Source organism: Eulemur rufifrons, chromosome 2 (assembly GCF_041146395.1).
Source record: "Eulemur rufifrons isolate Redbay chromosome 2, OSU_ERuf_1, whole genome shotgun sequence".
Lineage (NCBI taxonomy): Eukaryota > Metazoa > Chordata > Mammalia > Primates > Lemuridae > Eulemur > Eulemur rufifrons.
Window position 1 is genome coordinate 16,059,381 of NC_090984.1, and position 16,147 is coordinate 16,075,527.

General features: G+C 45.8%; 1 protein-coding gene across 1 annotated transcript in view; it reads left to right on the plus strand.

The window, feature by feature from the left end:
- DPP9 (dipeptidyl peptidase 9) overlaps positions 1-2,789 on the plus strand; it is a 37,642-nt gene extending 34,853 nt beyond the window's left edge. Inside the window, exon 22 of the mRNA XM_069480115.1 lies at positions 1,643-2,789. Coding sequence (XP_069336216.1) covers positions 1,643-1,735 — 93 coding nt within the window. The 3' untranslated portion in view covers positions 1,736-2,789. The remainder of the gene's footprint in view (positions 1-1,642) is intronic.
- Positions 2,790-16,147: the final 13,358 nt, after the last annotated feature.

Genomic DNA, 16,147 nt, shown 5'->3' on the forward strand with positions numbered 1-16,147 from the left:
GCAGAGTTCAGTGAGGGGCGGGGCCTCTGGTGACAGGGTGGGGCTTCTGTAAAGGGTCAGGGTTAGGTGAGAGGCAGGGCCTCAGTGGTGAGGTGGGGCTGCTTTAAAGAGGCGGGGCTCCCTTGTGGGGTGAAGAGCTGACCTCTCAGCAGGACTCCCCTAGGCCCCCACATCCCAAGCTGCCCTGGAGGCATGTTCCTCACCAGCAGGCCCAGGTGGCTGCAGGTGGGGTCAGAGTCAGGAGGATCTGTGACGGAACCTCGGGTGGCCCTTCCAGGCAGCCTCGGGCTGCACTCCCAATCTGCGACACTCCTACGGTAACGCTGCCTCCTGGGTCCTCACAGGAGGAGCACAGCATGCAAGGTGGGCCTGGGGTGGGAGTAGGGCAGTGTTTGGGATGCGCGGAGTACACCCCACCTTATTTCAGACACCCTGCGACTGCTGGACTGGGCAGCTGGCAGCTACAGGCCCTCTTTATTCACAAATCCCATCTGCCACGTGCCAGGCCTTGGGCCGGGGGCTGGGAGTTCAGTAGAGAGACCCTCCCTCTCCCCTCCCAGGTCATGGGGAGGAACATGGGGTGGCCCTGACCGAGCAGCCAGGACCCAGGGTGGCGTGGCAGCGTGGGCACAGCATGTGCGGATGGCTGGCGGTGGGTTTAGCAGGATCTGTCCCAGGTGGTGCCAGTGCCTGGGCTGGAGCAGGACAGGGGCCTGTGAGGCGTCAGGAGCTGTGGGACCCAGAGGCCAGTTTCACTGTCAGGCTGGCGTGGTCTTGCAGAGGCTGGGGACCATGTTGCCCAACTCAGGATTCGTCCAGAAACGGATAAGGAAGGCAAGGGTAGAGGAGGGGAGAGCAGCGGGCGGCTTGGTGCGTTCCCAGGCTGACGGGCCAGGGTGGCAGCACTGGGTTGGGGCATGTCTAGGAAACCCATCTTGCCGCAGGAGGCAGCGAGGAATGAGCCACCTGGCCTTGCTGCTGGCCAGCACCAGCGTTGTCTGGGAGGGTCTGTCCCACCAGCCCCCAGAGGGCGGGGGAGCTGTTCCTGTGTCCATCAGCACCTTGGGAGACCCCGCTCTGTGGCCAGGGGCAGGATATGCACTCCATGTCCGTCCACCCGAGGGCCTGGATGTCAGCTGGGCCAGGTCTCAGGACACTAGGGAGTTCCCTGTCACTGTCCCCCTTGTGGGTAAATCTCCCTTAGGTGGCAAGAGAACCCCCAAAACACAAAGCCTTGGGGGGCGGCCATCCTGGGGCCTAGAGCTTGTCCTGTGCAGTTCAAACGCGGCCTTGTGGTGAAATGGAAATTAGGACGAGAGCCCCAGGTGTCTCTGAGGTTTGCAGCCTTGGCCTCCTCCACAGAGATGGGTCTGTCCCTCCCCAGCGGGTTTGGCAGGTGCATGGCACTTTATAGACCTTATCTTACCAAATCCTCCCAGCGAACTTGCAAAGTCCGCATTTGTGCCATTTTTGAGAAGGGCTAGAGTTAACACCACGAGTCAGTGGTACAGGTGGGATTTGACCCCAGGTCCATGGGTCTTAGTGGTCATGCGCCTTTCCTGTCTGCACCCTGTGCCTGGTAACGGGGGGAAGCCTGGGGAGGTCCCGCAGCGCCCCCAGCCTGCCTCGTGTCTCCACCCAGATCTACCCCAACGAGAGACACAGTATTCGCTGCCCGGAGTCGGGTGAGCACTACGAAGTCACACTGCTGCACTTTCTGCAAGAATACCTCTGAGCCCGCCGCGGGCCGCCTCGGCTGCCTGCCCGCCGCCCGGAGCCGTCACAGCAGAGCACAAGTGGCTTGGAGGCTGCCACCACCCCCCCGGGGACCAGGCGGGAGGGACTGAGTGGCCCCACAGGCCCAGATGAGGTGCCTCTCCTACCCCCGCTGGCCAGCCCTGCTGCCCCGAGGAGCCGCCGCCTTCGCCACCCTGACGCCTTTTATCATTTTCTTAATGCTCCTGGGTTTTTGCCTGCTACTGCTTGGATGCCAGGACAGAGAGATGGTGGCCCATGGCCTTGGGCCTTCCCCGCCTTTTGCAAGGAGGAGGCCACCGGCCGCTGGGCACGGGAGAGGCCAGAGCTCGGGCCACCCCGGCCAGAAGAGACTCAGAGGAGTCGGGGGCGCCCTCCGCCTGTGGCTCCCGGTGGCCCCTCAGTCTCCTGACCCGGCCAGCCACCATCCCCAGCACAGAAGCATGCAGTTGCCTGTCCTCCCCGCCAGCCCCACACTTCATGTTTGTGGTTTGTTTTAGGGGGCATTTTTCATAACTATTTAAAAGACAGAAAGCAAGGGGTGCCTAAGTCTAGACTCGGGGTCTGTGTCAGGCAGTGGGGTTTCAACCCAGCCCCTGGTGAGCCCCAAAGCCCGAGCGGAGAGTTGTGAGGGCCCAGCAGGAGGCGTGGCCAGGGCCTGCTGGGGGGCACCGCGCCCTCCCATGCCCGCCTCTCCCCCAGGCTTTCAGGCAGGCACTGAAACGCGCGGAGCCTCAGCGCTCTGCTGGTCAGCGGCCGCTGTCCCCTCCCCAGCCCAGCCCTCAGGCCACAGGTGTCTGCCCTGCCCGTGCCCACTGGGGGTTTGGGGGCTGGGAGTTGGAACCGTCCCCACCTCAGGGTTATACTGTCCCCTTCCTTTCCCTCCCCGCCAAGAGTTCTGCCAGGGGCGGGCCAAAAAAAAAAAAAGAAGAAGAAGAAGAAGAAAAAAAAAAAACAGAAACAAACCACCTCTACATATTATGGAAAGAAAATATTTTTGTCAATTCTTATTCTTTTATAATTATGTGTGTAAGAAGTAGACTCATTAAACGATTCCAGATGGAAACTTGCCCCTGTCTGAGGTTCCTTCTACGTCTGGGCTCCTCTGAGTGGGAGGGGTGTCCCAGGGAGTGATTGCCACCAGGCATCGCTGCCTCTGTGGTCTTGGTGGTCACCAGGGACCACCGGGGACCTGGGGCTCCCTGGCACGGGCCTAGGACCAGTGTCACGCCAGCCTGGCTAGAGGATGCCCACCCCTGATCACACTGGGCCATGGAGGACAGTCCCAGCTGCCCACACAAGAGCATTCCATGTCCTCAGAGGTCCAGAAAGGTCGGTTGGTCTCCAGGAACCCAGCACAGGATGTTAGGTGCGGCCTCGGCTCCCCCAGCGACACAGCACAACCTGAACTGCAGCGTCCTTCGTGCCAGATGCTCCAGCCACCAACACTTCCAGGATCACGAAATGCCAGCCAGCAAGGGCAGGCCAAGCCCCCTTCACCTCTGTCCCAGCAGCCAAGACACCAACAAGGGAGACCCTGGTGACCATGCCCAGGGCATGCGGTTATACTTCTAACAGCGGGGAGGGACTGCCCTGCCCGATCCACTCTCCATCCTTTGGAAGGCTCCCCTTTTCTTAAAAAAATGGATTTTAAAGAAAAATATATCTCAGTACAAAAGGATATTTAGGGGAAAGACATCCTCTCCCCTCCCTAGAGATAACCTCCCCACATCTGGCAAGTCCTTCCAGGAACAGCCTACGCATATATGTCCACACAGGTAGGTAACGACTGTGTTCACCTGGACTGTGGCTTTTCGTTGAATATATCTTGATGGCTGTGCCACATTATTGTGCTAGATCTGCCTTATTTTTTAATGCCTGCATTCCAGTCTGTTGTGCAAATGTGCTGTCATTTATTTCACCAGTCCCCTAATACAAGGCCATTCCCGATTTTTTGGTTAGTATAAGTCAGGGTCAGCAAACTTTATGTAAAGGGCCTGATGGTAAATATTTTAGGTTTTGTGAGTCAGCCTGTGTGGCAACTATTCAGCTCTGCCATTGTAGCACAAAGACAGCCTTAGATAAAATGTAAACAAATGGGTGTGCCAATAAAACTTTATTTACAAAATCAGGCAGCTGGCCAGATTTGGCCCGTGGGCTGTAACTGGCCAACCCCTGGTCCCGCTAGATCCTGGCTTTGGAAAACCAATAAACAGCCATCATTTATTAAGTGTAGGGGGGTGGCGGGGAGATCAGGATGGAACGAGGATGAGGAAAGTGAGGCACTTGGCTTGGGAGCAAGTTTTAGGAGGTACCAAAAAACTCAGCAATGCAGATAAATAGTATATTAATGCAATATTTATTTGTTTAGTTAGAGACAGGGTCTCACTCTGTCACCCAGGCTGGAGTGCAGTGGTGTCATCATAGCTCACTGTAGCCTTGAACTTCTGGCCTCAAGCCATCCTCCTGCCTCAGCCTCCCGAAGTGCTGGGACTCTGGGAACTGCAGGCGTGCAAGTGGAAATTCAAGATGAGCTTCACGGTGCATGGCCCACCGTGCCACCTTGCCCAGCCTTCATGCAATATTTTTTTAAAAACCCAAAAGGAATGCCAAAAATCTTCGAAGAACAAAATAGCGCTGACTCACTCTTCTCACCCTGGTTCTTTACTGTCCTTTCATTCCACTGATATTTATTGCATGACCTCTGCCTGGCCCCTTTCTAGCACCAAGGAGGCAGCTGGGACCAGGAGAAACACTGTCCCAAGTCTTGGAGCCACTTTCTTGTGGGAGAACCATTAGGGTTTTCTGTGTTCTGCTCACTGAGGTGTCCCCAGTCCCTAAGAGAGCTCCTGACATTTCCTCGGTGCTCAATAAATGTTGGTGAAATTAAAACAAAGCAACAAATACATGATGGATTAGAGAGCAATAAGGGATTTGAAGGAAAATACAGCAAAGTAAAGTGGGTGGATAGAGGCAAGGGCTGCTGTGTAAGACAGGCATGCAAGTGTAGTGGAACAGCATTCTTGGTAGAAGGAACAGCAGCTGCAAAGGCTCTGAGGAAGGAAACTGGCAGAGTGTCTTAGGGTCCTCTTATAAGGAGCTATTACCATTTTTTGTATCAATATTCAGAGTATATTGCATGTTATATATTTATATATTATATATTTATATATGGATGCAATATAATATATAATATATGTCATACTATTATTATGTAATTTAATCCTTACAACAGTCTTGTAGGGTGGGTGTTATTGTTCCAGTTTTTCAGATGGAGAACTGAGGTCATATGTTAGGTTGCAAGATGTAAAAATGATTAATAAACATGGGGAGATTGATATTGTAACAAAGAGAACAGAGTGGTGGGGTGTGGTGGCTCATGCCTGTAATCCTAGCTACTTGGGAGGCCAAGGCAGGAGGATTGTTTAAGGCCAGGAATTTGAGATCAGCCTGGGCAATGTAGCAAGACCCCCTCTCTATAAAATTTTTTTAAGAGAAATTAGCCAGGTCTGGTGGTATGCATCTATAGTCCTAGCTACTCAGTGAGCTATGAGCCACTGCACTCCAGCCTGAGCCACAGTATGTTTCTGTCTCTTAAAAAGAGAGGGAGAGAACACATATTCATAGTTTCATCTTAAAAGATATTTGTCCCACCTGACTTACTTGTTTTTATGAAGCCACTACTGAGACTAGGATGTAAGTATTTTGCCTTGCTGAGATGGGAAATTTCAACACAACAGTTAAATACACACAGCTTTGTTTTTAAATCAGCTTAATTTTAGAATAATTTTAGATTTACAGAAAAGTTGAAAAAATAGTACAAAGTACTTCTTCACCCACCTTCCCTAATGTTAACATCTTATGTAACTAGAGTGTTGTTAAAGCTAAGAAATTAATACGGGAACAATACTGTCAACTAAACTATAGACTTTATTTAGAATCTTACCAGTTTTTCAACTCATTGCCTTCTGTTCTAGGATCTAATCTGGTATGCCACACTGCATTTAGCACATAGTATTTATTTAAGCACACAGCTTTTAATTAACTACAATCGTAGCTAATGCTTGTATATCCAAGGTCATTTAAGAATTTGAATCCTATAATTCCTACTCTCCAGTGCAAACTGTCTCTAAACCTTTCAATCCAATCTCCATGGAGGTGTGCCTTGCTCCTGGGAATGCTGTTACCCATCACTCCAGGTTTTCGCTTCATCCTTCCCCTGTGGGGTGCTTCAAAGGCTGGCTCCTGGCCAGGCATGGTGGCTCATGCCTGCAATCCTAGCACTCTGGGAGGCCAAGGCAGTAGGACCATTTGAGGTCAGGAGTTCACATAGTATGCACCAATTGTTCTTTCATTTATAGTTTTGTCTCATGTTTATATTAACTCTTACACCCTTTTTCCCAGCAGCGCAGACTCCCGGGGCCAGACGCCTCAGTGCCGCCAAGCCAGAAATCGGCCTCGCGACAGCAGGCACAGTGCCAGGAAGCAGCCGCCGATTCCTGGTGGCCACCCAGTGTCCTGTGCCGCTGCCCCCACGCTCCAGCTGCTGGCCAAGGAGGAGCAGGCCTGGGACAGGACGCTGGGCGACTGTGAGGACGACAGCAACCAGCCTTGGTAGCTCGCGCTGGCGCCACAGCTGCAGCCAGGACCTGCAGGTTGAGCGCTAGCATCAGAGGCTTGGAGACCCCTTGGCGACCCCAGCAGCCCGGACCCCTGTGCCAGGGGCCTCGACTTCGGCCAAGCCCGGCGGTGGCGGGGCACACAGGGGCGGGAAGGGCTGCTCAGCCTGGATCGCAGGAGGGCGCCGCGCGCACGGACCTCGCGCTCCACGTGCGTGTGAGGAGCGGGCGCTGAGCCGCGGTGTCCGCCCGCCCGGCCCGTCCGCGCCCGGCCCGCTCCTCCCCGCCGACGGAGCGGGCGTGGAGAGGCACCTGCCCGCGCCGAGGGCGGAGAAGGACGTCCCGGAACCCTCCTCGCGTGCTCCGCGGCTGCTGTCTCGGGCCGGCGGGCAGCGCGCGGGGGCCCCGGGGCAGCCAGCGGAGAGCCGGGCCATCCCGCGCCGCGGCCGCCACCTGCCGGCGACGCCAACGGCCCCAGAGAATTCCTTAGCCGCGGCGCGTGGGTCTTTGTGCGCACGCGCGGCGACATCGCCTGCTGAGGTGCCGCGCGGGCGCTGACGGTTGACTTGGCCTTTACTGGTCTGACCGTGGAGCTTGCTTCTTGCGGGTGTCGGCCAGACCGGGTTGCCAGCCTTGGGCTACGCAGGCGGGGAAACGCGAGGGGGAGCTGAGGTGTCCGCGGACCCGGAAGGCTCCACCCGAAAGAAGCTTTCGGCTTGGGCGGCAGGATGGGGCCCACCTCCTCTGTCCCTGCCCCTGCCCCTGCCCTTGTCCCTGCCCCTGCCCCTGCCCCTGCCCCTTCCAGGGCGACCCACCTCCCACGCCTGAGACAGGCGGCACCGCCGCGCACCCAGCGGATATGTGTCCGAAGGAAAGAGCTGGCAGTGCCGCTTCCTGCCCCTGCTCTTCCTGCTCCAGGGAGCTGCTGAACGGGACGGACAAGAAGCACAGGTAATAGGACCCCTGAGCCCGGGGCCGGGGGCGGGCCCGGGGCGTGCGGGAGAAGCCCCCCTTCCTGGGCCCTGCGGGAGCCCGGGCCCTCCTGTCGCCCCAGGGGCTCGGCCTTCTCCCCTCCGCGGGCTCCTGAGACGTGGCAGGAGGAAACCCCGGAGGGGTCCCGCTCCCAGGCCACCTTTGTGAGCAGCTCAACAAAAGCAAAACTTCATTTGGTTTCCGATCCTCTCCTAACCGCCCTTGTAGAGCACTGTATTGACCATTTTAAAGTGAGTTACTTAACAAAAATGAGCATACGCAACATTTTATTTTTAATGTACACATTTAGTAATGTACACATTACAGAAAAGTACATAACGAGAGGAATAATTCCTATAACATATCAACTTCTGGGCTAAAACTTCTTTGGATAAAATCCAACATCCACTTTCGATCAGTGGGCACCTATATATATGTGTACCTATTAAGGGACCTTAGAGGGCAACTTTAAAGTGGGAAGATGATTCCGTGTTCCTGAATAGGAAGACTCATTTTCCCGAAAATGTGAGCTCTTTCTATGTTTGTTAATTTTACATCAACCCATTAAAATACCAAAGTTTAAAAATTTTTGATTTGCGTATGGTGTCTGTCTTTTATCATTGTGATGACATTAAGAAATTTTTTGTAATGGTGTGAACAAAGACTCGCTCATCTAGATATCCACATGTGCTATTAATTTCCACAAATTGTTTACTAACATCTGAAAAGACATGTAAGCGAATGGAACAGAATAGAAAATCCAGAAACACTAAAATATAGATAAGAATTTAGAACTTAATAATGATCACATTTCATAGTATTAGCAAAAGATGAATTTTTCAGAAATGAAATGTCTGTTAACTGGAAAAAACTAGGTAGATTTTCTTATCACAAAACTAGTTCATGGGCCGGGCGTGGTGGCTCACGCCTGTAATCCTAGTACTCCGGGAGGCCGAGGAGGGAGGATCGCTCAAGGTCAGGAGTTCGAGACCAGCCTGAGCAAGAGCGAGACCCCCCGTCTCTACTAAAAATAGAAAGAAATTATATGGCCAACTAAAATATATATAGAAAAAATTAGCCGGGCATGGTGGCACATGCCTGTCGTCCCAGTTACTCGAGAGGCTGAGGCAGTAGGATTGCTTGAGCCCAGGAGTTTGAGGTTGCTGTGAGCTAGGCTGACGTCATGGCACTCTAGCCCGGGCAACAGAGCGAGACTCTGTCTCAAAAACAAAACAAAAAACAAACAAACAAACAAAAAGACTAGTTCATGATGAAATATACCAAATGAAAAAAGTACTAGGAAAAAACCACAAATGCATATTTATATAGATAACAATTTTATGTTAATGAAGCCCCTCCTAAGAATGACCTCACACGCAAGCTTCCTGAAGATTGATTTAGCAAAATCAAAGTTAAAACCCCTGTATAGCAAAATACTTAACAAAATAATGGAAAACATACTTGCAAAATATTTATAACAGATATAAATAAATGAAAATAGATCTTTGTTTTAGAGAAAATCCTTTTAAATCAACAAGAAAAGTACTCTAAAATTGGGTAAGGTACATTTGTTTTTTACAGATCTACAGTTGACCTCTGGACATAGGAAAAATATTTAGTGTTCCTGGTAAGAGGACGAATTTAAGTTAAAAGAGGAATGAAATATTGTTGTCTATCCACAAAGGTTTTGAGGATCAAGTGCAGTGGTATTTATGCTGGTGATTAAAGTCTGAGTTGCTCATGACCTTTCAAATAGACAATTTGGTAGTACCACATTTTAAAAAATGCATATTCTTTTTACCCATCAGGTTCATTATACTAAAATATCTTTAGGAAATATTAATAATTTGAGATCCATACAATTTGTTTTTCTCAGCACTGCTTGAAGTAGCAGTGTATTAAGAATAACCCGTATAATGGATTTGAAAATAAATTTCAGTGCATCCACAGGATGGAATAATATGTGACCATTAAAGGTGGCATAGACACAGATGTTTGTTGACATGCAGAGGTGAACTTTAAGATATCCAGTGAGAAAAAAATCAGTTTGATCATAAGTTTTTCCTTTTTTACTGTGATTTCTGCAATGAGCATGTATAAAAGTTTTAGTTAAAATTTATTATTAATGAAATCATCCTTGGGAAGGGCAAGGATATGAATCTTGGACAGGAAAAATACTTTCCCATTTTCTATTAATTAGTTTGGATTGGTACCGTCTGCTAACTTTTAGTCTCTTCTAAAGTAAAGGAATGTTTTTATCTGTGCTTGTAGATTTTATTATGCACACATTTTATCATGTACATATATTTTCACTTATATGTATTTATTACATATGTACAAATCATTATAGATTAATCATTTTATTTGTGTCCTTAAGAAAATAAAAAATAGCGAATATAAATGACTATTAACATTGGAAAAGTATTGCTTTACTCTATGAGTTTTTAAAAAATACATTGAACTCTTCAACTGTACTTATCTATTCTTTCAGTCTACTTATTCATAAAACATTACTTCAAAATCTGTTACGTAGCAGACATATTCTACTATCTCTCAGGGCCATTCCATCCTTAAAACTTCATGTTTTACCTGCCCTGCTGCAGCAAGTTGGGGGATTTAAAATTGTTGTATTAGAACTTGATCTCAAGTGAAGCTTTTCCTCCCTGCTTTCAAACAAAAGCATTTCTGAAGGTAGAAAATTACGAAAGAAAACCTTTAAGTGCCTTTTTGAAATTTTGTAACAGTCTTAAATACTAATATTAGTCATTGGAAATATCTGATTTACATATATTCTATAAATCTAAGTACTGAATAAAATGGGCCATACCTATTCATTTGAGTCCTGCATTTCCTTTGGTTTAAAGCTCTTTGACAATCAAAGTAAGAATTAACTTTGTTTAAAAAATGCATTGTTGTTGTTACTTCAGCTCTCTTTTTTCATCGTACTTTTAAAAACTAAAATTTCTTTAAATGCCAATCATACGAAAAGAACTGCCAGAGACCTGTTGTATATATCAAATTTCATTTAATGTAAGTCATCATGGATTGTGTGATGCCCCATTATCTTATGTATCAATAAGATAATTTCTAAAATGCTGCCAATTATTGTTATAATAAATCATGAATTACAAGTGGCATTCCAATGTCAGTGGTGTTAAAATGTGAAAAAATGAGCATTTTAGAATCATGGAAATACAGCTGTATCTCTAATCTTTAAAATGTACCACAGGTTAGATATTATTGAATCATTTTACTTAATTAGAATGTCATCATTGTTAGGTAGTAGGCACAGTAATCATTATAATATCTAACAATTATTGAGCTGTTATTTGTGCTGGGAACTCTTCAAAACACTTAGCACAGATTCTCATGTAAGCATCAGAGTGGCATCCTGGGAGGGGTCCCCACTATTTTCATTTCCATTTTAATAGTGAGGAAACTGAGGCACAGAAAAGCTAAGTCACAGCCAGTAAGTGACAGCTTAAAGGAGGATTCAAACCCAAGTTGAACTGAATCCAAAGGCCAATGTCTTTGTATTCCAATAGGCTGCCCTTTCATTAATGCCATGAGTACTAAGAGCTAATAAATATTGTCCTATCTTCACAAGAAAATTAAAGATTTGTTTTGAAAACAGATGGAGTACCATGTGATTTAATGTTTACAATTACATGAATATGTTTTGAGATAGTGAACTACAATTTTCTAAAAAGTCCTCTGACGTTCATAGGACTGCTCTCCATTTGGCCTGTGCCACAGGCAATGAACAGATGGTAACTTTCCTGCTGGGCAGAAACTGTGACCTTAACCCCTGTGATGGCGATAACAGGACACCTCTGATAAAGGTATATAGCTGCCAACTATTTCAGCATGAGATGGGTTTACCTTAAACCCACAGAATAAAAATGAATTTATCTCATTGAAATATAACTCATAAGTGAAATCTGTGAAATGTTTATATTGAATTCTTAGAATTTACAATCTATTTCTTGGTCTGATACTGACAGGCCGTACAATGCCAGGCACAGGAATGCGTCATTCTGCTCTTAGAACATGGTGCCGATGCCAATGTTGTGGATGACCACGGCAACACTGCTCTCCACTGTGCTGCCTGTAATGGGGATTTATCAATAGCAGCAAAACTATGTGCTCATGGTGCCACTCTGGAAATGACAAACAAGGTATAGATAACCAACTTTATTTTCAAACTATTGGAAATGCCTTTGTTTTAACATTGACACAATATAACGGTCAATTTTCCATATTTCAAAGTTCAGGCATTCTCTGAATGAAAATATTTTGAAATAACTTAATTATCTAAGGTTTTACTTGAAATATTGATACTTTTAAAGAAGCATTAGAGGGTATAGCTTCTTTTATGCATTTATGGTAAATATTTGTGATAACACTAAAGTTAAAAATTTTTTTTCAAATTCTTTTCCCACTCAACTTTTTTTTGTTTTTGTTTTCTAATTCGTGCAAAACAACATGGCAAAGCAAACTGACCCTGGAAATGGGCTCTATCGTAAAACTCAAACAAAAGAAATGCATTTCACAGAAATGGAAATCTTGCTGTTGTTGAGAAGTTCCTATAAAAAAGTAATTTCTATGAACACGATTTACCTCTCAGTGGCAAGGCTAAAAAGGAAACAAGGGAAAAGGAGAGCTACCAGAAATATGCAGGCCAATTTGACAATTATGTAAGTCAGGGAAAACACCAAGAAGAGATTTTTTGCATGTCCCCCCCAAAGTTTTTTTGTTTGGACCAGGAGCTCTTCAGCTGTGGGGATGATAATTCTCAGGTGGAGAGTGTTAGTGAGTGGTCAGCCTGCCTAGACATCCATGGTAGGAGGACTCCGAGGAAAGCAGATTGGCGGTGAGTAGGTGGTGATGAAGTGGGCAAGAAGAGGGAAGAACAGGCCGGGCGTGGTGGCTCACGCCTGTAATCCTAGCACTCTGGGAGGCCGAGGCGGGTGGATCGCTGGAGGTCAGGAGTTCGAGACCAGCCTGAGCAAGAGCGAGACCCCGTCTCTACTAAAAATAGAAAGAAATTATATGGACAACTAAAAATATATATAGAAAAAATGAGCCGGGCATGGTGGCACATGCCTGTAGTCCCAGCTACTTGGGAGGCTGAAGCAGAAGGATTGCTTGAGCCCAGGAGTTTGAGGTTGCTGTGAGCTAGGCTGACGCCATGGCACTCACTCTAGCCCGGGCAACAGAGCAAGACTCTGTCTCAAAAAAAAAAAAAAAAGAAGAGGGAAGAACAAATAATTCATTGACTGATTATCCTATTGTGGCAGGAACAGCCACTTAGATAAGAGTCTAAACTCTGCTCTCAAAAGCTAGAATGTCTTGATGGGAAGGTGGGAGAAGTAGCAAAACCAAGTTGTATTTTGAGTTTATTGGTCCCTGTTCTCCCCCTTCCCAGGAACATTAAATGGAATTTTCAGTAAATGACTCTACCTCTTACTCTTTCCTCTTTTTGGCCAAATCCCCGAATGATAACAGGAATTGGCCACGTGGGTGAGACATGAGGCTAAAGCGATCGTCTACTGCATTAGTTCTCAGCTAGAATTGTGCCGCACAGTGACCTGGGGAAACTAAAAAAAATAATTTGCAAGTCTAGGCTCTGCCTGAGGATTTTGATTTAGTAAATCTAATAAGGTCTGGACATGTATATTTAAAAATATTTCCTCGAAGCCAGGCACAGTGGCATGTGCTTATAGTCCAAGCTAACTGGGAGGCTGAGGTGGGAAGATCACCTGAGCCCAAGTGCTCCTGAGTCCAGCCTGGGCAACATAGCAAGACCCTGTCTCTAACAGCAACAACAACAAAATTTCTCTCGAGATTCTGATCCACTCCTGGTTAAGAATCACTGAAGTGTAATATATGAATTCCCATATCTCAAAAACAAGAAATATTTAGAAGTGTTGGAGTTTGACAGGTGCCACTTCCTTCACATCTCTGCTTTCCAGCAATACTAGCCTGACTTTTATCTGTTTTTCTCCATCTGTGTGGTTGAGGAGTTAAAAGGATCATTATAGGCTTTATCTATCGGCTTACAAAATAACATCTTTCCCTTTCAACCATTCACTGCCTTTGAGAGGGTCTTTTAAATAAGAAATTTACTTATGGGTAGTCTTTGAATACATACAGGCCGACCCTTTCAGAAGTTCCTGTCTCTTTGTTATCATTCAGGTGATTAGGTCAACACATGTTTATTACAATTAGGGTTTTCTCAATTAGAATAGTAGCAAGTCCTAAACCTTTTTTTCAGCTGAAGCTGTGTTATGAACTATCTCAGTGTGTCTGTTAAGATCACAGAGCTTCAGCATAGTCAGGATGGCAGTTTTAAACACAGAAACCCATGAAGTTAGTAAGAATACAAATAGGAATTCTTTTAATAATTCAATTTAGGCAGTTCCTATGAACTAGTTATCCATTTGGTTAACAATCTGGGAGAATTAAATATAAACAGTAACTGAATAAATGCTGGAAAAACTTTTGAAGTGGATATTGTAAGTCTTAGTAGCAATTTTTATTCCATGTTGGGGCCTGATTATTTTGTTAAAACATATGATATGATTGGCCGGGCGCGGTGGCTCACGCCTGTAATCCTAGCACTCTGGGAGGCCGAGGTGGGCGGATCGTTTGAGCTCAGGAGTTCGAGACCAGCCTGAGCAAGAGCGAGACCCCGTCTCTACTAAAAATAGAAAAAAAAAATTATATGGACAACTAAAAAATATATATATATAGAAAAATTAGCCAGGCATAGTGGCACATGCCTGTAGTCCCAGCTACTCGGGAGGCTGAGGCAGGAGGATCGCTTGAGCCCAGGAGTTTGAGGTTGCTGTGAGCTAGGCTGACGCCATGGCACTCACTCTAGCCTGGGAGACAGAGTGAGACTCTGTCTCAAAAAAAAAAACAAACAAAAAAAACATATGATATGAAACAAAGGAAAGATTTTACATGCAAATACTTGCTTTATTCACAACCGTTTGGAAACACATGTGTAGCAAATATAAAAGCACAAGGTGTGTAGTCTAAGTGAGGTTTAGTATGCTTCGATAAATTGAGTCAACATGTAAAATTTAGCAGACATGCAGAAATCTGGATTTCACGCTTCTCTTGAAGAATCAAATCTGGTCTCAGGCATCTCTTCAGAAATGTCAAGGTGTCCCTTGAGCCCGTCTTGCTGGTTGGTATGCTGTGCAGAGGTTGCCCCTTTATATGATGCATAGATTGTCCAGTTCAGTACTGTGCCCACCTGGGTCCTGTACTTACTCAGGTCACCTACTTTGCCTCTGTAAGTATTTGAGTTTATGACTCCTGTGTTGTATATATGTTGGTAAAGGTTTCAAGGTTTTCCAGACAGTTTATCTTTATTTACAATGTATAACCTATATTTTATATGAATCCCTTAGTAATGGGGTTGAATCTTAGAATTCAGAAGGTGGCTTTTTAAAAACTCTTTTTTCTTAATATATGCCATAAATAATCGTCTGCCTATAAGCCTTTTCAGGTTAATCATGGTTATGATTGGATTAGTTATGCAGATTGTAGATGACGTTATATGTTTCTTCTCAGCATTGTCCCTTAAAAGTACAAGTGATTTAGTGCCTTTACTTATGCTAGAAGTAATTCATATAGGCCAGTAGCAGAACTTTTATTAAGAAACCATTGTATTTCTATTTCTGATTCATATTTTGCCTAAAATAAAAATAGTTTTATGTAACAACTAAAAGGGAAACCAGAATAAAAATGGATTAAAAAGGTAGATATGCATTAGGGTCCCAGGATTACCATTATCATTGAGAATAAAATTTCATACTGAGTTTTTTAACAGCTTAAATAAAAATCTGTGATTTTGTAATAGGAGAAATTCCACGGACCATTTAATAATAAGCAATCAAAGTTCATTTGAAGTCTGTCTCTTTTAATTCAAAGCCCATTTCCTTAATGACCCACTTGAGCAGGAGTGGCAGACATTGGCACCTGGGATCTTGTCACCATTGATAGAAGAGAGTCAAGTGAGTTGGCATCACCTGGAGAAATCCTCCACCTTTTGTTGAAAGCTTTCAAACCTGGATCTCTGAATCTCTAATTTCTCAAATGTTAATGTTTGCCACAAAAAAAAAATGTATTGTGAAAGAGGGATTAGGCAAATTCAGAAGATTGCTTTCATACTGGACATATAGTGCACAATTTTGTAATATTTCTCACCAATAGATGATCATGCAAACTTTCTGTTGGGGTACATTACTTCTTGTAGGGCAGATATTCTTTGAAATATAATTTAGGAAACACTGCTCTAGAGGTAATAATTTAGATCATTAGCTCAATAAAAATACTGCAAATGTTCACTACTGTATCTTAGGGTCTAGGGGTGTAGAGACAATGGATCCTGCCCCCGCCCACAAGAAGCTCTTTTTAGATGAGAAACAATAAAATCATTACGGTATACCATGATAAATGCTGTGACAGAAGCAAAGATTCTTGGGAGCAGTAAGTGTCTGAGTGAGCTTTGGAGATGACCAGAGCTAACGCGGTGAGGCAGAGGCGGCGAGTTTCCCAGGGAAGGAGCAGCACATGGGAAAGCACAGGGCTGAGAAGGAAGGGGCTACTTTTTATTCACTTTCTATATTATATGTACATTCTTAGGGTCTTATGTAAGGTGTTCACTTCAGTTGAGAAATACTTAATTTTGTCCATTACTAATTGTTTTTGCTGTATTACAGGCTCGTCCCACTTTTGCTTGGTCTGAGAAAAGGAAACGTGGAAGTGGCAGAATTTTTAATAAA